The sequence below is a fragment of the Akebia trifoliata genome, chromosome 5 (assembly GCF_017979445.1).
Source record: "Akebia trifoliata isolate Shusen 1 chromosome 5, ASM1797944v1, whole genome shotgun sequence".
Classification (NCBI taxonomy): domain Eukaryota; kingdom Viridiplantae; phylum Streptophyta; class Magnoliopsida; order Ranunculales; family Lardizabalaceae; genus Akebia; species Akebia trifoliata.
Genome location: NC_141379.1, coordinates 8,510,520 through 8,533,728, shown reverse-complemented (window position 1 = coordinate 8,533,728; position 23,209 = coordinate 8,510,520). Strand labels below are relative to the sequence as shown.

Genomic DNA, 23,209 nt, shown 5'->3' with positions numbered 1-23,209 from the left:
AGAGTACTTTGAGTATGGCAGATGGGGGAGTCCGAAAATCATTACTCTTATTGATCTCCACTTTGTACTATTTAGTATTAGTATTTATTTTTACCATTTATTTTTTTACCAAACTCTCATTCTGATAAAAATCGGATTGGAGAAACTTGAATTTCAAGAAATAGCCAGAAAGGCATGACCTATCCATGAGAGGAGATCACTGTTGTAAATTATTGTCCTCCCTCTTTCTAAAAAGAAATCTCCACTTAGAAGGTGCATATACTGCAGTACTCCAAGGAGTTGGGTTGCAATCCAATTTCGATCTCCTATGTATTGACACGTGGAGCGCTCATTCTAAGAGTAATCCATCATTTTTGATTGGTAACTTGTATCCCTTGACCATTACTATGATTTTTTTATTTTTTATTTTTTTATTATGAACAGCCCTACTTAGGTGTCTCATATTTTGTAGGTTGAACTATTTTGATAGCTCCTCTAGATGGAGGGATGGAGGGGTACAAAATATTTCAGATGCTCCTATATAACTATGGATTCTAGGATTGTAATCTTTTTCAAGAATATAATGATTTTGATTCAACAGATCTCATCTTTAGTCTTCTATGGAATCGCACAAATTCTCTGTTTTTGTATCAATTTTTGTTTACAGGTAGCATTGGATGTAAAATGCAAAATATATAGAATGGTTAGAAATTATCAATCTTGCTTAGGGAGTTGTTTAGCCAACCAACTCCTTTAGTGTACATGATCATCTGGACTCAATAATAAAGTAAATATAGATGGATAGATAGATAAATTAATACTACAAGAATTCCGCCTAAAACACGTTATAACGTACCCTTTTACTTCTTATAAAACACATTTTCCTTAGTCAAGAGGACAAAGGCCTCCTTCTCATTATATAAATCTGTTGTAAGAAGAAGAATGCATGCAAATGGAGTGCAAGACTCAGTAGTCTCACTTTCAGCTTTTGTTGAAATTTTCTTGGAAGCTCTTTTATACATATAGTAGTGGTGATTTCCTTCCTTCCTTCTTTCCTTGGGTGCATGTTCTCATCATTTTTTACATACAATAACCATGGGTGCATCAGAGAGCAAGCAAAATGACACGAGTCGTCAAAGAGAGGAGGATGAGGAGCAGCAGCAGGGGCAGAAATTCCCTACTAAGGCACTTAAGGTGGGTGCGGCTGTTGCGGGTGCAGCTGCTGTAGGAATGGCCCTCTTAGCAGCAGTTGGTGCAGAGAAAAACAAGAGGAGGAGGATGGTGAGAGATGAGGAGGAACTTGGTTTCCGTAGTCCAACCAACAACTATAACTATAAAGGTAAGTAAGTTGACACCCGAGGGTTGGTGAGATGGGCAAGACCACCTCTCAGGAAGCCGAGGTCTTAAATTTTAATCCCCCCATAGGGGCTACCCTAGGGGGGACTCATGTCTCCGGAAGTAGAGGTCTTTGAGTTCCAGTCCCACCTTATGGGCCACCTTGCGAGGGATTGGACGGGCCCCAAGAATTAGTCGTTTTCTCTAATAGGCCTGGATATCTACCTCACCTTGGATACGTTTAAATAAATAAATAAAAACCTATAAGAGTAAATCAGCAATGTTTTTGCCACAAATTAGAAGAAAATAACCTATTTTTGTGTCAACGAAGTTTCTTTGGGTTTGTATGATTGCCAGGAAATCTTTTGGAAAGTAATTCCTAGGTAAAATGAAATTTGATCTTTGATCACACCTAAGAAAATAAAAAAGAGAACTGATCGGATTAGATCAACCTATGACCAATCCGATATGGATTGGATCAGACTTAGAACTGGTTTGATCGAACATTGGATTTATTCACTAGATCTCAATATTAGGATCCATATCTGATCTGATGATAACAATTGGATCTGGTTAGGATTAGATCAAATTATGTTTGATATAAAAAAATATGAATAAACTTTATATGTACTTACTTTTTATTGGATCAGGGCCTTTTCGAATCGGGACATTGATCCATTGACTGCCTTAATGGTGTGAATTTAGCATCAGAAGGTCGAAAATCATTCTCCTAGGATGTGCGGTAGAAAATAAATTCTGAATTTGAAATTAAATAATCTTCTAGAATGGAAAAAATTATTTCCAGAAAAAAAAAAATGCACAATCATACACTGGAAACAACCATTGTCCCTTAGCACTCATACAGACCCTTGGGAGATTACATGTATTGCGCGAATATTTGCTAGTGAGGGGTAAGTACTTATTTTCTATGGATCAGTACTAATTTCCTTGGGAATCACTAGATATATTATCCCATCTCTACCATTTGATGGAAACTCACATGCGTCGTTTGAGGCTAGTTTTTTTTTTTTTTTCTGTGTGAATTGGTGTGGGTCTATAATTAAAGTTGATATTTTTTTTCGGAAACTAGGTCTTTCGAGCCTCTTTAGAGTACCCGATAAATCCCTGAGGATGGCCCCTAAGGGATGATTTGAACTTAAGCTTAATTAATTTAAAATTAATCTTTTACTTTCTTTCTTATTCTTATTATACATGTGCATCCTTCAATTTGTGTATTTGCTTGTATGGATGTTGCAGGTAGTACTAGAGCTACTTTGAAGATTTTGACTTATAATGTCTGGTCTGAGAACCTGAAAACAAATCAGAGGATGAAAGCAATAGGTGGCCTTATTGAGAAGCATTCTCCTGATCTCATTTGCTTCCAGGTTTTCTTCTTTCTTTTCTCTCATTCTTAATTTCATGTTTATCTGTTTATAAGATGATAGATTTAGAATTTACTATGGGTTGATATTAAATAAAATAAAAGGATTCCCTCCAATAGACTCACAATTCTCTATATTACATACATATATATAGGGGTATTTTATCAAAATCGGCCTACCTCAAGATATGGCCCACATGCCATTTGTCTCGGGTCTTCTTATTGGGCGCCTCGGACCAGAGTGATACTTTCCAATAACACTCTGGTACTTAAGTCAGAGATAGATTTACAATATAATTCTTCCTGATTTATGGTTTGAGTCCCCTTTTTTAGTCTATTAAGTTTCGTTGTAGAACTCATTTCTTCACAACTAATCAATGGATAAGCCCTTTCGATATGAATAAGTTTTTTATCAATCTGGGCGTGAATGTTTCTATTTGGACATCAATCTTGGTTGGGTTATTGAATTTATGTTCTTCATATCCTTCAAATCTTACTCGTCCCTTCGATACAAATCTCAAGGTCATATGAATGTGATTGAGATGAAATCATACTTTTACTTAATCATACAGGAGGTCACAAGAAATTTATGCCTTGCTCGAACGATCCAACTGGTGGAAAGAATATTTTGTCTCAAGTCAAAGTGCTGCGGTGATCAAAAAAGATAAATCATATTTCATAATGCAGGTGAGATCCTCTCTCTCTCTCTCCATAACTTCAAATTTCCACTAAATAATCAGTAGAGAGATGGGTTGATCTTATTGTTTTAAAATGTTAACTAAAACTTTATTTCTCTATTAAATCATTTGCAGTTGAGCAAAGTTCCAGTTATATCCTCCAAGAGTGAACCCTTAAAGCACTGCAATCCAAGAGAACTTTGTCAGACTGAGATCAAAGTCGATACCTTCAAATCGTTGGTTGTGGCCACTATCCACCTCAAGAGCCATCGCAATGAGGAGCAACCCAAAGATGAACGCAAAGTTCAGGCAAATCAGGCCCTTAAGACACTCAAGAATTTGCCGCTGTCGTATTTGGTGGTGACATGATCTGGGACGAGGCCTCGGATGGCCAATTTCCCTTACCCAACGGGTGGGTTGATGCTTGGAAAAAGTTAAGGCCAGGGGAAAATGGTCACACCTATGATACCAAGTCTAACAAGATGATATCTAGAAATTCCAAATCACCAAAGAGATTCGATCCATTCATATGCAACTTGAGAGATTTCGAAATATGTGCGATCGATTTGATTGGGACCAAAGAGATACCTGGTGTTTATGTTAATTGGGATGAGAGGATACGTGCTTTCCCAAGTGATCACTATGGCTTGCTTTTGACAATCTGCCCTAAATAAGTAAGAATGGATTTGTATTAATATAGTAAGTTCGATGTTTGTTTCGACGAACCTTGTATTAGTTTATTGTCTTGTGTATGTGGTTTTTTTTTTTTTTTCAAGTATTAGTTTTTTTTTTAAAGATATGATTGTATGAAACTTATTTCAAAGCAAATGACATGAATATTAATAGAAGTTGAATCTCATAGTTTATTGTGGAAATGGAATTTCTTTTGGCTGATTTCCTTTCAATCAAGATGGTAAGGTTTTTTTTATGAAAAACATGCCTAAGAGTATGTCAAATGGGGTCTTAGATGGAGGGCAGAGCATGGAAAAAGCTTGGAACATAACCATTTCAAGTATTTGGATCATGAGTCCAATGTTTCTGAAATAATGCTCCTCCACTAAATTCGAAACTGAAGTCTTAATATTTGCTTGGAGAATACAATCTGAATTCCTTATCCTAATTGGAGGAAGACTATTCGTTAGTGGAGGAATCAAAGACTGATGTCGTAAGGATAGCTTGCTCTGCAGAGGGAGATGAATGAAAGATCTCTAAACACTAGTGAGGTCTAAGAAGGATAGATCGAGAAGGGAAAATTATTGATCTTACATGGGTCCTCTTATCAGCACTATATTAAAATCAAGATGGGTTGCCATGATGTTGGGTAGGTTGGGATTATCTCTGTTTTCTTCGAATTCAGGATAATTTTAGTAGTGCTTCAAGTGATTTTGCTTAAATAATTTAAGTTTAGCTTTCGGAGCTCTATTACTATCTTATCTTACTTATTTATTTTTATTGAAGGGTATGCCCACACCCTTATGAGATGGAATTAGTCACTATTATCACGTGCCCCGACACCTTTTGCTATTTTTATCTCGGAGCCAACCCTTGGGGGTCTCTATTGTTATCTTTGGAGTCCGAAGGAGAAAAAAAAAGGCAAGAAGATTATTATTGTTAGAACTCTATGTCGTGTGGCCCAATTGACCTCACGATTTTTGGTTGTTTAATTGCACAAGGATTCTATATACATAATGAATATTAATATTAAAGAGTCCCAATGTCATTAGAATTGTTAATATTTTTTATGGTTAGTAAGAGACCTTGATGTATAGAAATCTTACTAAAAGAATAACTGTAGGTCCCCAATCTTCATCTATAAAAAGGGATCGACGATCCCATATTAACAAGCAAGATAGAATGAACTAAGTGTGGAAAACACACATAGAAGAGAGTTCTAGTAGAGTGATATCTATCAATCACTAGTACTTAGCCAATTCATATAAGGAGAAGGGAGAAGGTGAGTCTAGAAGAAATGATTAATTTGATTAGGATTTCGAAAGCTTCAAGGAACACATGGATAGAAAGGCACACATCCAACGTTTGCATCAATGATTTCACAATGGCATAAGGTAAGTATCCTAACTAGTTTTACATTGAATAAATAGTATGTTTAAGATATGTGATAGATTAGATCCTATTGGAAAAAATCAAAGTATATTAAAGTTATGGTTTAAGATTTTATGAATACATAAAATCTAACATATAGTATTATAACCTTAGGTTTTGAATCTCCATATTTTAGGTACAAACTATTCATGAATAAAGGTTATCATGATTTAAGATAAAAGTCTCATTTTAATTTCTTGATCACGTTATATATATATATATATATATATGGGGGGCGTTCAAGGGCCAACTTTTTAGCAAACTTTTTGGCAAAACATTTTTCAAAACATGGGTTAGAGGTTTTGGAATGGGCTGATTTTTGGTGAGGATGATCTCTACAGTGAGGAGATCATCATCACCAAAAATCAGCCCATTTCAAAACTTCTAACCCCATCAAAAACAGTTTATAAAAAATGGACGGTCCACGATTTTTCAACTTGTAAACATGGGTTAGAAGTTTTGGAATGGGCTGATTTTCGGTGAGGATGATCTCCTCACCATAGAGATCATCCTCACCAAAAATCAGCCCATTCCAAAACCTCTAACCTATGTTTTGAAAAATGTTTTGCCAAAAAGTTTGCTAAAAAGTTGGCCCTTGAACGCCACCCTATATATATATATATATAACCATGATTGCTACGATTGAAGTTCAATTTCAACAATTTTTTTATTCAAAGCCCAAATTATCATTTTATAAAATTTCGATCCAATTAATTCCATAATTTATGAATATTCAGTTTTATATAAATTTCATATATATATATATAGGGAAATGTTCAGCAACAAACATTTTGGCAAAACATTTTTCAAAACATGGGTTAGAGGTTTTGGAATGGGCTGATTTTTGGTGAGGATGATCTCTACGGTGAGGAGATCATCATCACCAAAAATCAGCCCATTCCAAAACTTCTAACCCCATCAAAAATGGACGGTCCACGATTTTTCAACTTGTAAACTGGGGCTAGAAGTTTTGGAATGGGCTGATTTTTGGTGAGGAAGATCTCCTCACCGTAGAGATCATCCTCACCAAAAATCAGCTCATTCCAAAACCTCTAACTCATGTTTTGAAAAATGTTTTGCCAAAATGTTTGTTGCTGAACGGGACCCATATATATATATATACATAATTACAGATTTCGGTCTATGTAATTTCAGATTTCATATATACAATTGCAGAATTATGGTTTATGTAATTTTAGATTTTGTATATACATATAATACAAAATTTCGATTTATGAACTTTCAAATTCCGTATGTGCATATATTGCAAAATTTCAGTTTATATAATTTAAGTTTTCGTATATATATTTCAAGATTTCGATTTATGAAATCACAAGATTTTGTTTATGTAATTGAATTCATATTTGGGTTACATTTTTTTGCGTAATTGAATTCAGATTTTGGTTATTTATATTATTTCGTCAATTGATTTCGATTTTGCTCCTATATCATTATCCAATTGAATTTTATTTTGGTACAAGATTATAATCCAATTAAATTCTAAATTTTGTTATGGATTTTTGGTTCATTGTACCTTAGTATTTGTTTTGGATTTCCGTTTATTGATTAAAATTGTATATCACATCATGTTATTGGAACAATAAAGAATAATATAAAGATTATGTAAATATCATTGAACAATTTAGAGGAACTCAAATACTATTAATTTTGTAGCCGTCAAAGTGACCTTAATTAGTAAAATTTATGAAATATCTAATTGAACTCTGGGTAAGATAATATAATTAACATAATTTAATAGAACTTGGATTAGATATCCAAATGTAAGAAAACTAATTGAATAAATTATATAAATTATATTAATATTATAGGATGAATAAATTAGTCCTTACCTTAAAGTAAATGAATAATAAATATACATAGTTTATCCAAAGGATAAAGTTATGTGATATTAATAAGTTCATCATTATTCCATAAAATTCAAAGCACTTATTAGAGCATTATCCTTATTAATATTAGTTCCCAATTCATTGCATTCACATGCATCCATCGTCCTAATCCTTATCGAATCAAAATTTTCGGAATAGTATGAGCACGTCCAATTCACTCTAGGTGTTCAAGATCTTGACGTAGTACTCATCTCTGTAAAACCTACAAACATAACTGAGAGTAGTACGGTAAAGTAAGAAAACTTATGCTTTGCTTGGGAAAGATTGAATAAGTTTAATTTGATGTTCATGAGGATGTCAATCGCTAACAACATCAAGACCTCCCTACCACCGACTGACAATGTGTAAGAGTATTTGAAGAACATGAAAAAAAAAGTTTAAATCTGTTGATAAATCGCTTATAGGCATGATGATAGATGAGTTGACAACTATGAAGTAGGGATGTGAGGAATACAATACCATATTCTTAACATGACAGATAAGACTACAAAGTTAAGAATATTAAGAATGAGTGTAGATGATTCCTTATTAGTACAGTTCTTCTCAACTCTCTCCTAACTCAGTTCGATTCCTTTAAAATTCACTATAACACTAATAAGAGCAAGTCATGTGTGAACAAACTAACTAACATGTGCATTTAAGAAAAGACAAGATTGAGACAGGAAGAAAAATAGTATACTTTCGTGATGACTTAAGGAACAAGAAAAAAAATGAAGAAAATCAAGAAAATGGAAAAATGACTCATTAGGGAAGGGTAAAGTGTTGGTAGCGCCCTCGAAACACTAACATAAATCTCAATGTTAAATCTCGAGGTACTAGGTGACGCCTTGAAATTTTGATATGATTTCCTCTGTTTATATTAACATTCCAAGGCACTCGAAAACTTGATAAACCAATATACAATAAATCCTATACATATATATATATGTACAAAAAATATACAAGATGCAGAAGATGGTAAACTTCGAACAACGTAAAGTTAGATCAGAATTGCGTGAGTAAAATATGCAAGATTTCAAAAATATATCCTCACTCTAATATGAACGTAACACTTGACCTCAAAATTTATATACACCCCTAGACGAACTGACTCCTAACGGATGTAGCTCCTCACTAGGTAACTGACTCTGGCCATCAATCTGACCAATTAGATGCTCTTCAATAGTTGGTTTTATACTCACCTCACCAACTGTAGGTTCTGAAACTAAAAAAGTGGAAGGAAAGGTGAGTAACAATGATTACTCAATAGGTCTACAAACAATTCCTATTAATAATCTCACCTAACATGAACAAGTAAGCATACTAATTCATTTCAATACATGTAAAACTTTACAAAATAAACTATGATTAATTGGTATATATAGCTAGGGATGAACAACTAAGCATTTTAAAGATTCACATAACATCAATCATCAATACTTACTATATATTTTCATTTTTATACAAATCTAGTTGACAATATTAAAACAGTAAACATGATTTTTAGTTTATAATTCAAAATAGAGCAACAGATACATAATACACAATGATGGAGTAGTGGAATTAGAGAGTTGGAATTCACGATTGGATCGCTCCCGGTCGGGACATAATTTTACAATACTTTGCTAGTTTTTAGTTCCTGATTTTACGGTCGATCGCTGCACTTACCACACTCGATTGACTATTTATCTAGTTCAGACTAGTAATTTGACGTGACCGTTAGCAATGAGTATCTTTTTTATGTGTTTGAACGTTCAATTACTCTAGATTGTTAGTAATCACTAACTAATCATCTTCGTCTATACATATCAGGTGTGCATATGATTATCAAAATATGCAATCCTATTCATGTATGACCACCTTTACATTATACGTTCATTAGTAAAGATAGAGAAAAATGAATCTAGGTTCTAGTTGTGACTCCACTCTCATACGCATTTCATACCACGTATAAATTTGGTTGTCCCTACCGTATATCTCAAGATAATACATCATTTTAGATGATATGACGCACTATCCTTTTATCCCTTCAAGCATTCACAAACTCTTTAACAGCTCACAATATATATATATATATATATATATTGAAAACAAATAAGAAATTAACATTACAAGGTTGAGAATGGATATTTAGTTTCCTACCATGCAATAGTGACTTACCGGTTTAAAATAAATAACAGTACGGAAACATAAACCAACACCTTGCGCTAATAAAAATTAAATAAATATGCAACCGATGTCATTATCTCTGGATATCTGTTCACCAACCTACACACAACACAATAATGTAAAATACAGACATCACCCCTTGGACGTGATTTTGGTATTTTACCCTTTTATCCATTTTTTTTCTTTTTTGGTATTTTCACTTTTTTAACTTTTGAAGCACTACATTTCTTTTTCAAACTTTTAAATTTATTTTGATCATTCAATCGAAAAACTATCAAAATTTAGTCAAAACAAGATCCCAATAAATGTACAAAGTCAAATTGCCAAAATTAGGATAACTAATAGAAATTAGGTTAAGTGTCGAAAATATGATTTTTCACAATTCTTTAAATTGAAAACGAGTTTTTAAAAATGAATGCTTTGAACATAAGATTCGACATCATATAATTTTTATATTTCAATTCAAAGTAACGCAAAAGATATTCACTTTTGAAAATCTAACAAAAATGTCGAAATTTATGTTTTGTTCTTAGAACCAAAAATTAGATTTTGATCTTTTGAGATTTGGTTCTTAGAACCATTCCCATTGTTTTGAAATTAGGGGTAAAACCTTAATTTCATTAAAGAACTTAAAGTAAATGGAAAGTAAAAAATTAAAGAGGACATTTACTTGATAAAATATGGTTGAAACACATCAAGCATGTCGATCTTGGCGTGAATTTAAAATAAACGAAAATAAATTCTACAATTGTAAAACACAATACAAGTTTTGTTAAAGGCCTAGATGAAGTTTTTGAAATCTACGATTATCAATAGGAATTGAGAGTTTCCTATCGAAATTCGTGGTTGTTAGATGTGAAAAGTTAGCACTCGAATTGATGATAGACATCACGAAACTCGAGATTGAGTGTGTTTGGTTGCGAATAAACAATGGTTGGCGAAGATTTTGGTAACGACCTTTTTTTCCTATCTACGATGAAAGACGAGTCTTCTTATAACTAGATGAAGTTCCGAATGGGTGATATCTAAACCTAATCGCTATTTTTGGTGATAGACGGAGAGAAAGAAAAGAAAATGAATGTCAAAGGTTAAGGAGTTGTAGAGTTTGTCGATGCCGATGACTTTTTCTTCTTCATCGACGATCAACTTGGACTCACTCGCGATGGATTTTGATGATAAGGTGTTGAAAACCTTGAAGGTTTATATGGTTGGGGTTTGGACTCGTTGAAGAGAAAGAGATGAAATAAATGAATAAGTTTGTTCTTTTTATAAATAGAGTTTGAGGGTATTTTGATATTTTTCATTTGTTTCGATAGTATTTCGACTTCCCAGACTTGAAATTCGACTAATGAATACTTTATTTTTAATAAATTTTCATTGCGGACCTAACGGTGTATTCGAATTTTATTAATTCTCACCCTAACGAAAATTCACATTTGTACGTCTCATTTGACACAAAATTCGAGGATTTTATAATTTTTTTCTCTGAATTCAAATTCGAGCGTTCTTACAGGTAAAAATATGTTTCCTACCATTTTGAATCTAATGATGAAGTCAAATTTAGTTAAAAATAAGTAAAATAAAATTTGAGTGTTTTACCCTTTAAGTCTATTTTACAGAATTTCCTCCAATTTTATTATTTGATTTTCTTTATATACAAATTAAAAACTCTGGGTATTACAATTCTTGGGAATGAAAATCAAGCTAAAGGGAAGAATGACAATGGTGTCAAGTAATACTTCTGTAGTAAAATAGGACACATAATGAAGGACTACATAAAACACAAAAATTGATCTGAAAAAAAAAGTATGTCTCTTTTTTTTGTATATTATGAATCAAATTTAGCTGAAGTACCTTCTAATACCTGATGGATTGATTCTAGAGCCACAACTTATAGTACAAATTCGATACAGGGATTCCTTTCAAATAAGAAATTAATAAAAAATGAAAGATCTATCTTCATGAGAAACCGTCTCGGAGCGCAAATGCTAACTGTAGGGACCTATTGTTTGGTTTGAAATCTAATCATCAGATGGATCTAAAGATCTTTTATTTTCCAATTATATCTAGAAATTTAATTTCATTATCTAGATTAAATAGTTTAGGATATTCTGTTTCTTTTGAATGTGGACAGTTAAAGTTATTCTTACATTCAGTTTTAATTGGATCTAGGATTTTCATTAATGGTTTATATAAAATTAATTTAAATTTTGATTATGCCTAGTCTTTAATTTCTTTGCATTCGAATAATGATTTGAAACATGACTTGATTAATGAAAATTCATCTATCTTGTGGCACAAACGTTTAAGACACATCTCTAGAGTAAGCAATAAACTATAAGTCTAAAAAAAATTATTTGCAAAACCATACCTTAAGGGTTGTATATATTTGATGCCTTATTTGCTACTTCTTTGATGTGTTGGGTTCCTTTCACATATATAATGTATGCCCTTTGATAAATATACAAAACACATTGAAGCCTATTTACTGTGTTGAAAAGCACAATGAACACTGTGTCACTAATGGACACATAGAGCTGTCGGTACTAATCCTTCAGAAATATAAATTAATCTGCTTGTAACATATATTCCATGGAGATAACAACCTTTGAGAAATATGTGTTTGGGGTCGGCAAGTCTTGAGAAATATAAATTTTGTCTACACGTGGCCTACTCATAAACTTGGTCGTATGAAAATTGACTTGGCGTTATCATACTACAAAGAACATCAACCCAACACGGAAATATTCTATAAGAGACCTTGTAATACTACTACCACCCAAATAATTTAATTAATTTTGCCCAGCACCTTCCTCTATAAAAATGTATATGTTGCCCCAGATCTGACAATGTAATCTGCAAGTAGTGGAGCACCATCATATGTTTCACGTACATGTGTAAATCCAAACATTCTTTCCATCTTTCTCTACACATTAACCACACATGTGAGCCCCAATTCTTTTTCACACTAACCTTCCTCCACCCATTATAACAGCTTCGTGCATACATCATAGCAACCTGCTCGATTTTACATTAAACCTCCTCTGCACGTTTGTTTCCTCAATTTACACTTCAACCTTACCTTCCTTTGCACAACTCTTCTTTACCATACATAAAAGCCTCAAAATAGATCACGATCAACAAACTATGATCAGTCTTAGGCAAGGTTAGATTGGAAACTCCCAATCTGCAGTCCCCCCGATTTCAATCGAGATCTTGACTATTTGATGTGGTTTCTCATGGTTCCTCATTCGTTCTGATATTTCTCTTTCTTGAAGTCTCGAACACCTTCTTTGATGTAGAGAATCGCCTTCACCTTATCAATTATTTCTAATTCGTGAAATCAATTTGCTGATCTTTTTCTAGCAATCAAAACTCTAATCTCCCCTCAATCGTTCATCCCTTAGCAAACTTAAAATTGCCCCTCCCATGAAAGCCCTAATATAGAACCGAAGTCCATGGAGCCGATCTTTGGGATAACCCCTATTCCATGATTGAAATGCCGATCGTACCACGTGGTGTTTCGTGGTTCATGTTCGATTTCTCACAGACGTCGCCAATTGTAGAGGCCGATTTTGTGACCAATCGACCTTAATCATGATTCCGACATTCAATTCACAAAATAATAAAAAAAAAACATAAATAAAATAGAGGAGACAAATATTTTTTACGTGGTTTCGACAAACGTGCCTACGTCTATGAGCTCGGGGAACTGTTTCACTATAGATCTCAGATTTACATAGCCTCCTCTCCCCATCTCCATCTTTCCTCCTTCTCCCTTTTTCCCTCTTTCCTCCCTCTTCCTTTTTACAATGGCCTAAAAGCCTTTAACTAGAGAAACCCTAATTAGAGTTTTAACACTAATTAATTATAATTAACCACATTGTCCCTTATACAAAATAACAATTACATAAAAAAGGGGGAAGAATCCTTTTAAATTAGGAATATTCCTTAATAAACTAGAATACTCGTCAAATAATACCATGTGTCTGCCTCGGGATGTGTCTTTATAGTGTAGATGAATAATCCGAATGAAAAACGATTTTATCCCTCCACACAACCTATAATTAAAGGTTAAGTATTTTTTTCTATTGCATTCAATTCTGAAATTATAAATTTTCTCAAACTTCTCTCTCTTTTCATTGAAATTGAAATCAATATCCTGTTTCCAACAAAAAAAATATCTTGAGGTGACCAAAAAATATTTCTACATACAGGTGAGATCCCCTCTCTCCGTAGCTTCTAATTTCCACTAACTCTGAAGAAAGATGGGTTGATCTTATTGTTTTTTAAAATATTAATTAAAACTGTAGTTCTGTATTAAATCATTTGCTATTGAGTAAAGTTCTAGTTAAATCCTTCATGAGTGAAACCTTGAAGAACTGCTTCCAAGAAAACTTTGTCTACTTGAGATCAAAGGCGATACCTTCGTACCCAAAACGTTGTTGTGGCCACTATCCACCTTAAGAGCCTAACAATGAGGAGCATAACAGTAATGAACACAAAGTTTAGGTAGAGAAGGCCCTTAAGACATTTAAGAAGCCACCGAATGTCATATTTGGTAGTGACATGAACTGGGAAAACGTTTTGGATGGCTAATTTTCCTTACCACCCAAGTGGTTTGACGCCTGGTGTGAATTAAGACTGGAATAAAATGGTTTACACTTTTAATACCAAGTCTAACAAGATGCGATCTGGAAATTCCAACTTGCTGAAGCGATTCGACCAATTTTTATGCAACTTGAGAGATATCAAAATATGTAGGATCGAAATGGTTGGGACCAAAGCAATACCAAATGTTTATGGGAAAGAGAAGCTACTTATTTTTCCTAGTGATCACTATGGCTTGTGTTGGGTTATGTCTTCTATTCTTGTATATGGGATTGTCGTGGGTTTAAACCAGATCTTTTGATGATCCATTAACGACTCATTTAAGTGGTAATTGAAAGCGTCCTCGATCCGCGGGGTGCGCGGATCCGCTTTTGACCCTTGAGGTTTGGGAGTCGCCACCTAGTTATTACGGTCTAGGAACCGATCAATGACTCTAAACAGATAAAGGACTAATCTAGAACAGAAAAAAACTGAATTCGGGAATCATGTTACGGGGTTGGAAGGTGTTAGGCACCAACCCCGCCCGGCCAAAGCCGGTCTCTACTAACTTCCCAAATAAATTACATTGCTAAAAACCTAGATAATAATAAATAAATAAATAAAAAAGTTATACCTTTCCGATAGCAAAGACTTTTTTCCCTCAGATCTGACAAAAATTGCTCCTTGTACCGTACTCTTTGCTTCGTTCTGTCTCCGGATTTGATTCCTGATCTTCGAGGCAAGGTATCTCTACTTTCTTAGATCTGAATTCTTCAAGTTTATTGTAGATTTTAAGTTGTTTTTGGAAGGCTTTTACGTGTTTCTTAGGCTAAAATCGAAGGAGGGATGTTAGGTAAGGAGTTGGGGATCCAAAACTAGGGTTTATGGGAGGCTAGAGGGGGCTTTTAGACCTACTTCTTTTAGGATTTATGATTTGATACGAAAATAGGGTGTGAGCACCCCTATTTATAGATTTTTTTAAGGGTTGATTTAGATAGAGTTAGTGTTTAATTAGAGTTCTTTTAGTTAGAGTTGTATTTTAGTTAGAATTATTTTAGGTAGAGTTGTATTTTAATTAGAATTGTTTTAGGTAGAGTTGTATTTTAGTTAGAACTCTATTAAATAGAGTTATTATTTAATTAGAACTCTATTAGGGTTTTTGACTTTTGGTCTTATTTGATTGACTTTTAATATTTTGAATTTAGTCTTAATTGATTGACTTTTAATATCTTGACTTTAGTCTTACTTAATTGACTTTAATTTTGACTTTAGTCTTACTTGAGTGACTTTAATACCTTGACCTAAGTCTTGCTTGATTGACTTTAATTTTTTGGAGAACCCTCCTCTAAAATATCTTTAATTCTTTAGACCCCCAAATGGAGGGATCCTTAAAGAAATATCTCACAAACCCTCAACAATTTTACTTGAAAGCCCGATTGATCGATTTTTTTAATTCAAAATTTTAAATTAATTTCATTAATGTTACATTTTAATTATTTAATATTTTATTTATTAATTTCGAAAATTTTAATTATGAAAATTGTGAAATTACCGTTTTACCCCCGGAGAGGACTTTTCACGTTTTAAGTAGGTTTTTAATGTTCTAGGATGTTTTAGAATCGATTTTTCGTAAGGAATTCAATGGAAATATTAATTTGTGTCATTTATGAAATTTTTTGTGTGAAATGGTCATGAACTTTATGAGGGGCATTTTCGTAATTTTGTCGAATTCTGTTAAAATTGGTGAAATGATTTATTTGGTTTCGATTTGTTGTTTTATGTGTTCAAAAGGGTTTTCCTAATCATAACGTAGGCTGTAGGGTTATTTTGATGTTAGGGGTATTTTGGTAATTTTTATCGTGAAGCTTCTTTTTGGTCTGAAAGATGATGATTTCTATGTTTCTGGGGTCGTGTTTTCCTAATATAACGTGATTTCTAAGGTTTTGTCAGTTTGAGATACCTCATCCGAATTTCTGAAACACATCTGGTAACAAAATAAAGCAATGGAATACACATCCATCATTGGGAATCATTGCGATAGGGTTGACGAGTTGATTAATCAGGCGAGTGCAAAAATGGGGTGTCTACAGAAGTCCCTCTTTGGCAGAGAGGTGACGTAAACTAGATAGCAAATCTATTTTGGTAGATAGTGCGATATTTGAATGCCGAAGCTAGTGACAGTTCATTTTGCAGCCTGATTTAGCAATTCGTCAGGGTGTTCGGATCCTTGAGGATAAAACTCTCCCCGAACTAAAGAGGTTGTCAGGTCCTTAAGCGCAAACTCTCACTGACAGTGTCAGATCCTTGAATTTTAGAAAATTCTCCTTGACTGATGTAACAACTGTGCAAGTGTGTGGACTTAAAATCTGAGATAAATTTGAGTAAAGTCTGAGCACAAATTAGGCATAAACTGAGCATAACTGAGCATAGATTGAGCATGAACTGAGATAATTGAGCATAATTTGATCATAAACTGAGTATAAACTGAGCATAAACTGAGTATAATTCAGAGAAAACCCTCCGCGGCAATTGAGCAAAATCCAAGATAACCCTTGACGGCAACTGAGTAAAATCCAAGATAACCCTTGGCGGCACTGAGCAAAATCCAAGATAACCCTTTACGGCAACTGAGCAAAATCCAATATAGCCCTTGGCGGCAACTGAGCAAAATCCAAGATAACCCTTGGCGGAAACTGGGCAAAATCCAAGATAACCCTTGGCAGCAACTAAGCAAAATCTAAGATAACCCTTGGCGGAAACTGAGCAAAATCCAAGATAACCCTTGGCGGCATCTGAGCAAAATCCAAGATAACCCTTGGCAGCAACTGAGCAAAATCCAAGATAACCCTTGGCGGCATCTGAGCAAAATCCAAGATAACTCTTGGCGGTAACTGAGCAAAATCCAAGATAACCCTTGGCAAAAACTGAGCAAAACTGGCAGAAGAATGAAGGAATTTTTGAAAAGAATGAATGAATTTGGAAAAGATTGATTGGAATGAATCGGAGAATGAATAAATCCGAAAGATAATGAATCTGGAAGAGAAATGATCGAATCTAAGAATGATTGGATCTGGAAAGGAATCTGGGAACGAAAGAATGCCATATCTCCTACTCTAGGTAAGCGAATTATTAGTTAATCTCTGGGCGCAGTCAAATGTGAGATCCAAAGTGCTTTTGTTTGAACCTCAAGGTTTTATTAAAAAGTTTTATGAATTTAAAACCTGAGTTTTTATTTCTTTTGAACCTCAAAAGTTTTTTGAAAAACTGTTATCAAGAGGGTAACCTTAAGTTTGGGGTTCCCATTATTTTTCAGGATTAACAGTGCTCAAAAACAAAATGCCTCTAGTTTGACAATGAATATGGCCTTGAAAATAATTGAACACATCGTGCAAAAAATAAAAAAATGCCCCTAGTGTAAGGAGGAAAAGAAGAAAGAAAATGCCCCTTGTATGAAGGTTTGAAATAATTGATTACCACAAGCGCAATAAAAACTCAACTTTTAATTTTGATTAATTTTATTGAAGGTTTTGAGTCAGGCTCAAGAGTACAAAATTATTTCCTTTCGAGACTCATCATAGAATTCACCCTTATCTCTCTTGGTTCACTTGGGGGAGTAAACATTTTCAGATCGATTGTAGACAAGATACTTGTGGCTTCTGAGTCTATGCCTGGTTTAAGCTAAGTATTGAACTTGGTTATTCGGACTTCTGATGTTTCAGCTCGGACCGCTCTCAGCTTGAGATTTTCTTCTGTTTTTCTTTGTTGCTCTAACTTTTACCTAGATCGCCTTTTCAGGTTTTCAATCTAGCGAACTTGCTCTAGCTTTTGCCTAGATCGTCTTTTCAGGTTTTCGATCTAGCGAGCTCTTCTCTTTTTTTTCTTTGACTCTGATTGTTGTCAAAGTTGTCCTTTCATATTTTCAACCTTGCGAGCTTGCCTAAACTTTTGCCTAAGTCGCCCTTTTCGGATTTTCAACTTAGCAGGCTTCATCATTTTTTTTATCTTTTTCTTCTCCTCTGAACTTCTAAAGTTACTGTCTGATCATGCTTTGCTATCTTCCTTGACTTTTCGTACGGTACTTAGGAGGACTTTTAATGGTAGGCTTAGGACTTGGTATAAAATGAAAGGAATTTTGAGGCTCAAAAATCCAAATGCCCCTTGTGTGGCATTTCCTTTTCAATTGTTTTCTTTTTCCTTAAATTTTTTTCCCCATTTTGGATTTCTTTTTCTTTTGAATTTTTTTCTTGATTTTTTACTGTGTGGGGAAATAGATTTTTTTTTGTACTTTGATGTGGTCGGGCCTGAAGTAACTTCTCAGGTTGCCTACGTACCCCAGAATTTTGAAATCAGACCAAAACGTAGTTCGAAGCTTCCCTCCCCTAGGTTAGGTAATCGGGCAGAGAAAGAAAAAGGCATAATTTTTCTTTTTGAAAAGGCTACAAAGGGGTTGAGAAAGGATATGTTGAACTGGGTAATAGGAGAATTGATTCGGCCAAAGATGGCTTCCTTAAATGTATTACCGTTTGATTTGGTCAAGGTTGGTTGGTTCTGGTAATTCGATTCCATCATGATCTTGAAGCCTGACAGCTTTTCCTGGTAATATTTCTTTGACGATGAACGGACCTCCCCAATTTGGTTTGAACTTCCCTCTAGGATCAAAAATAGGTGTCCGATTATCTTTGAGTACTAAGTCCCCGACTTGTAAGTGACGGGTCTTGATCTTTTTGTCAAATGCGCGAGCGACTCTTCTTTGATAAGCTTGCACGTGATACAAAGCTCTTAGTCATTTTTCTTCGATCAAATTCAATTCTTCATACCGTTGGCGAACCCAATCTGTTTCTGACAACTGACTTTCTAACAAAACCCTGGGAGATGGAATCTCCATTTCAACTGGCAAGACTGCTTCCATGCCATACACTAAGGAGTAGGGAGTAGCTCCAGTAGAGGATCGAATTGAGGTTCGATATGCCCATAATGCAAATGGCAGTTTTTCTGACCAATCTCGATGTGATTGACACATTTTCCTGAGGATAGTCTTAATATTCTTATTAGTGGCTTCGACTGCTCCATTAGTTTGAGGGCGATAAGGAGATGATTTATGGTGTGAGATTTTGAACTTTGAACACAATTTAATAACCTCAGCCTTGAAGTGCGACCCGTTATCAGAGATCAACTCTGAAGGTACCCCGTATCGACTGATGATGTTCGTTTGAATAAACTTTACAACTCTAGACGCAGTGAGGACAGCATAAGAGGTAGCTTCGACCCATTTGATAAAATAATCGATGGCAACTAGAATGTATTCGTGCCCGTTTGATGCCTTAAGCGATATTTTACCAATAATGTCAATTCTCCAGACTGAGAATGGTCATGGTGAAGTCAGACCCACTAATTGAGATGGTGGCACATGTAGAAGGTTCGCATGTATTTGGCACTTATGACAGGTTTTGACCATGGGATGACAATCTGTTTCCATCGTGGGCCAGTAGTATCCTTGTCTCATAATTTTCTTAACTAACATTTTCCCGCTCATGTGAAGGCCACATTCTCCTGAATGTAGTTCAATCATTATCTGTTCAGCTTGATCTTCATCAACACACGACAAATGGATCCCATCATAAGACCTTTTGTATAAACTTCATGCGCACAGGATGAATTGAAATGCTAATCTTAGTAGGGTTTGTCGTTCCTTCCTCGATGCTTTTTCCGGGAATTCTTATTTTTCCAACACTTTCTTTATATTTGTGTACCATGGCATTCCATCAAGTAGTTGAGTAGCAATATTGATCTGATGGTAGTATGCGGATTTGTCTTTGACTTCAACAGTGATCGGCCTCAATTCCATGCCAGGGGGTAAATGGATCATTGAAGATAAAGTTGCTAAGGAGTCAGCAAATCTGTTATCTTCCCTTGACAAGTGTTGGAACAGGATAGCTTTAAACTTACTGACTTAGTTTAACAAATACTCATGGTAAGATTTCAATTTTTCATCCCTAGTCTTCTATTCTTCCAATGACTGATGTATGACTAAGGCTGAATCCCCAAAAACCTCAATTTCTGTAATGCCCAGGTTCAAAGCAGCTTCGAGCCCCGCGATGCATGCCTCGTATTCAGCCGTGTTATTAGTGTTCGAAAAGGCTAATTTAATAGCAATAGGAATGTGGCATCCTTCCGGAGAAAACAGGACTGCCCTTACTCCCTACCCATTTTGATTGGCGGCTCCATCAAAGTACAACTGTCATGTTTGGTTATGCGGTTCTTCTTTAATGTGCAAGATGTTCTCATCTGGGAATTGATCGACGGACCTTATTCCTTCTACTACAGGGTGATCTGCCAAGTATTCTGCTACAGCTCTTCCTTTGATAGACTTCTGTGTAACATGCGTGATGTCAAACTCTGATAGCAACAATAACCATCGCCCGGTTCTCCCTGTCAAAGCCGACTTCTCGAAAAGATACTTGAGAGGATCCATCCGAGATAACAGGATGATTGAATGAGACAGCATATAGTGCCGGAGTCTCTGAGTAGCCCATACCAATACTAAGCAAGTTTTTTCGAGAGATGAATACTTTCGTTCATATTCTAACATTTTTTTACTGATGTAGTATATAGCCCTCTCTTTGCGAGTATCTTTGTCATACTGTGCAAGCATGCATCCCATAGCTTCTTCTGTGACTGACAGATAAAGAAGAAGTGGTTCACCCGGTGTAGGTGGGACCAAAATAAGTGGGTTTAAGAGATACTCCTTAACTTGGTCGAAAGCCTTTTGACATTGCTCATTCCAAACTGTCAGTTCATTCTTCTTGAGAAGCTTGAAAATAAGTTCGCAGACGTTGGTGAATTGAGCGATGAATCTGCTAACATACTGGATTCTGTCCAGAAAATCTCGAATCTGCTTTTCAGTCTCGGGTGGTGGCATCTCTTGGATAGCTTTAATCTTCACAGGGTCTACTTCGATCCCTCTCTGACTAACCACAAATCCCAATAGTTTTCTAGAAGTTACTCCAAATACACGTATCTGTGGGTTGATGAGGAGTTGATACTTTTGAATCCTTGTGAGAAATTTTTCTAATGCAGTAACATGCCCTAGTCGTTATTTGGATTTGACTATCATATAATCTACATAGACTTCGACCTCCTTGTGTATCATGTCATGTAGTAAAGTCGTGGCTGCTCTTTGATAGGTACCTCCAGCGTTCTTCAAACCAAAAGGCATGACTTTGTAGCAGAAGGTCCCCCACTGTGTGATGAATGAAGTTTTTTGCATATCTCGAGGGTCCATTTTTATCTGATTGTACCCTGAAAATCCATCCATGAAGGACAACAACGTGTGTCCTGCTGTACTATCCACTAGAACATCTATGTGTGGTAAAGGGAAACTATCTTTTGGGCTTGCTTTGTTTAGGTCTCTAAAATCCACACACATGTGACTTTTCCATCCTTTTTTGATACTGGGACGACATTAGCAATCCACTCAGGGTATTCTACTACTTCCAAAAATCCAGCGTTAATCTGTTTCGTAACTTCTTCTTTGATTTTCAAAGTCCATTTCGACCTCATACGTCGAAGTTTCTATTTGATTGGTCGAGCATCAGGATATAACAGAATCCGATGTTAGACAATATCTGTGCTTACCCCCGGCATATCCTCGTAAGACCATGCGAATACGTCTTTGAACTTTCTGAGTAAATCTACTATCCCTTTACGTTCATCGGGAGATAAAGTGACCCCTATCCGAATTTCTTGAGGACTTTCTTCTATTCCGAGGTTGATAACCTCTACTTCCTCTATTAGAGGTTGAGCCTGACGTTCCTCTTCTTGTTCAAGTAATTTGATTATTTCAGGGGGAGGTTCCTTGTCAGAAGATTCTCCCTCCGAAGTCAGATTATTAGTTAAATTATTATTGCACTCGGGGTAATAAAAAATTTCTTTCATTTCATTAAAAGGTGATGGGGTAACATGACTCATTGCAGACTTGACAGACTCACATGACTCAGTAGGAAAAACAGACTCACTAGAAATAACAGACTCAGCAGAACAACTAACTTACTTGACTCAACAGAAATAAAGGACTCGACTGGCATGTCAGACTGAACAGGACTAATGGGATCGACAGACCCAGCCTTGACATGCAACACAGGATTGATTACATGATAATTTGATAGAGACCCAACAGCGGGTTTGATTACAGACTGAGGATTTGGGATCCCTTTCTCAACTAACAAAACTAAAACACTATGGTCTTCAATGAATAGCTAATCGATGTTGAGGGAGTCCAGATCGAGTTGCCAGTCTTCAACTTTCTTCTCCCTAATTTCTGTGCTCGCTTCCTTTTCGGGCCATTCCATGCCAAAGAAGATTTCAAATCCCGGTAAACGAGTACCTGTGATGTGATCAATGAAAGGTTATGGGAACCCACAGTAACGGAAGTCTTCTCATTCTTTCACAAAATAACAATTGAGGGTCTTTCGATATGACTTCATTTTAATGAGATCTGTGGTACGCCTTTGCCTTTTAGCAATGGCATTATCCCGTTTTATCTTCCAATATTGGGCCCAATCTTCCTTAGTAGGCTTATATCCTAGTCCGAATGTGCCGATGACCTCTTTAATCACTGGTGCCTCTTTAATACCTTGCTGCTTGCGACCTAAGCCCATACTAGGGAAGAATCTCATTTTCTTGAATATATTGGCCATGTAGTAATTAGAGGTATTTTCAATTGAAAAATATTCTTTCATGGCTTGATCCCATTGGACTGAGCATATCTTTTCAAACTCGAACCCACTGAGCTCTACTCCCTGTTGTTCTGGTTGAATCTCAAGCAACGGCCCATCTTTAGTTTCAGTACTGTTTATAATCCCTACAATTGCAGCATCTCCATGGAAAGTAATCACTAGCCCATCCTTGATAAACTTGACCTTCTGGTGTAATGTAGAAGGGATGGCTTTGATTTAGTGTAACCATGGTCTCCTTAACAGTAAATTGAAAGAAGACTAGATATCAATAACTTGAAATTCCACAGGAAATTCAGCTATGCCTGTAGACAATCGAAGGTGCAAAATTCCCAATACATCCCTCTTGGTGTTATC

The 23,209-nt window shown here is 35.3% G+C and overlaps 1 protein-coding gene across 1 annotated transcript; it reads left to right on the top strand.

The window, feature by feature from the left end:
* Nucleotides 1-875: 875 nt before the first annotated feature.
* On the top strand, nucleotides 876-4,124 carry LOC147401387 (uncharacterized). The gene is made up of 4 exons (XM_086442680.1): nucleotides 876-1,318; nucleotides 2,572-2,699; nucleotides 3,268-3,382; nucleotides 3,508-4,124. Exons 1-3 carry the CDS (start codon nucleotides 1,075-1,077, stop codon nucleotides 3,361-3,363), a joined length of 468 nt encoding a protein of 155 aa, XP_086298806.1. The 5' UTR covers nucleotides 876-1,074; the 3' UTR covers nucleotides 3,364-3,382; nucleotides 3,508-4,124.
* The last annotated feature ends 19,085 nt before the right edge of the window (nucleotides 4,125-23,209 follow it).

Coding starts and splice junctions, on each gene's coding strand:
- LOC147401387 (XM_086442680.1), top strand. CDS start 1,075: ATGGGTGCATCAGAGAGCAAGCAAAATGACACGAGTCGTCAAAGAGAG. Junction 1,319..2,571: donor CAACAACTATAACTATAAAG/GTAAGTAAGTTG, acceptor TGGATGTTGCAG/GTAGTACTAGAGCTACTTTG. Junction 2,700..3,267: donor CTGATCTCATTTGCTTCCAG/GTTTTCTTCTTT, acceptor TTAATCATACAG/GAGGTCACAAGAAATTTATG.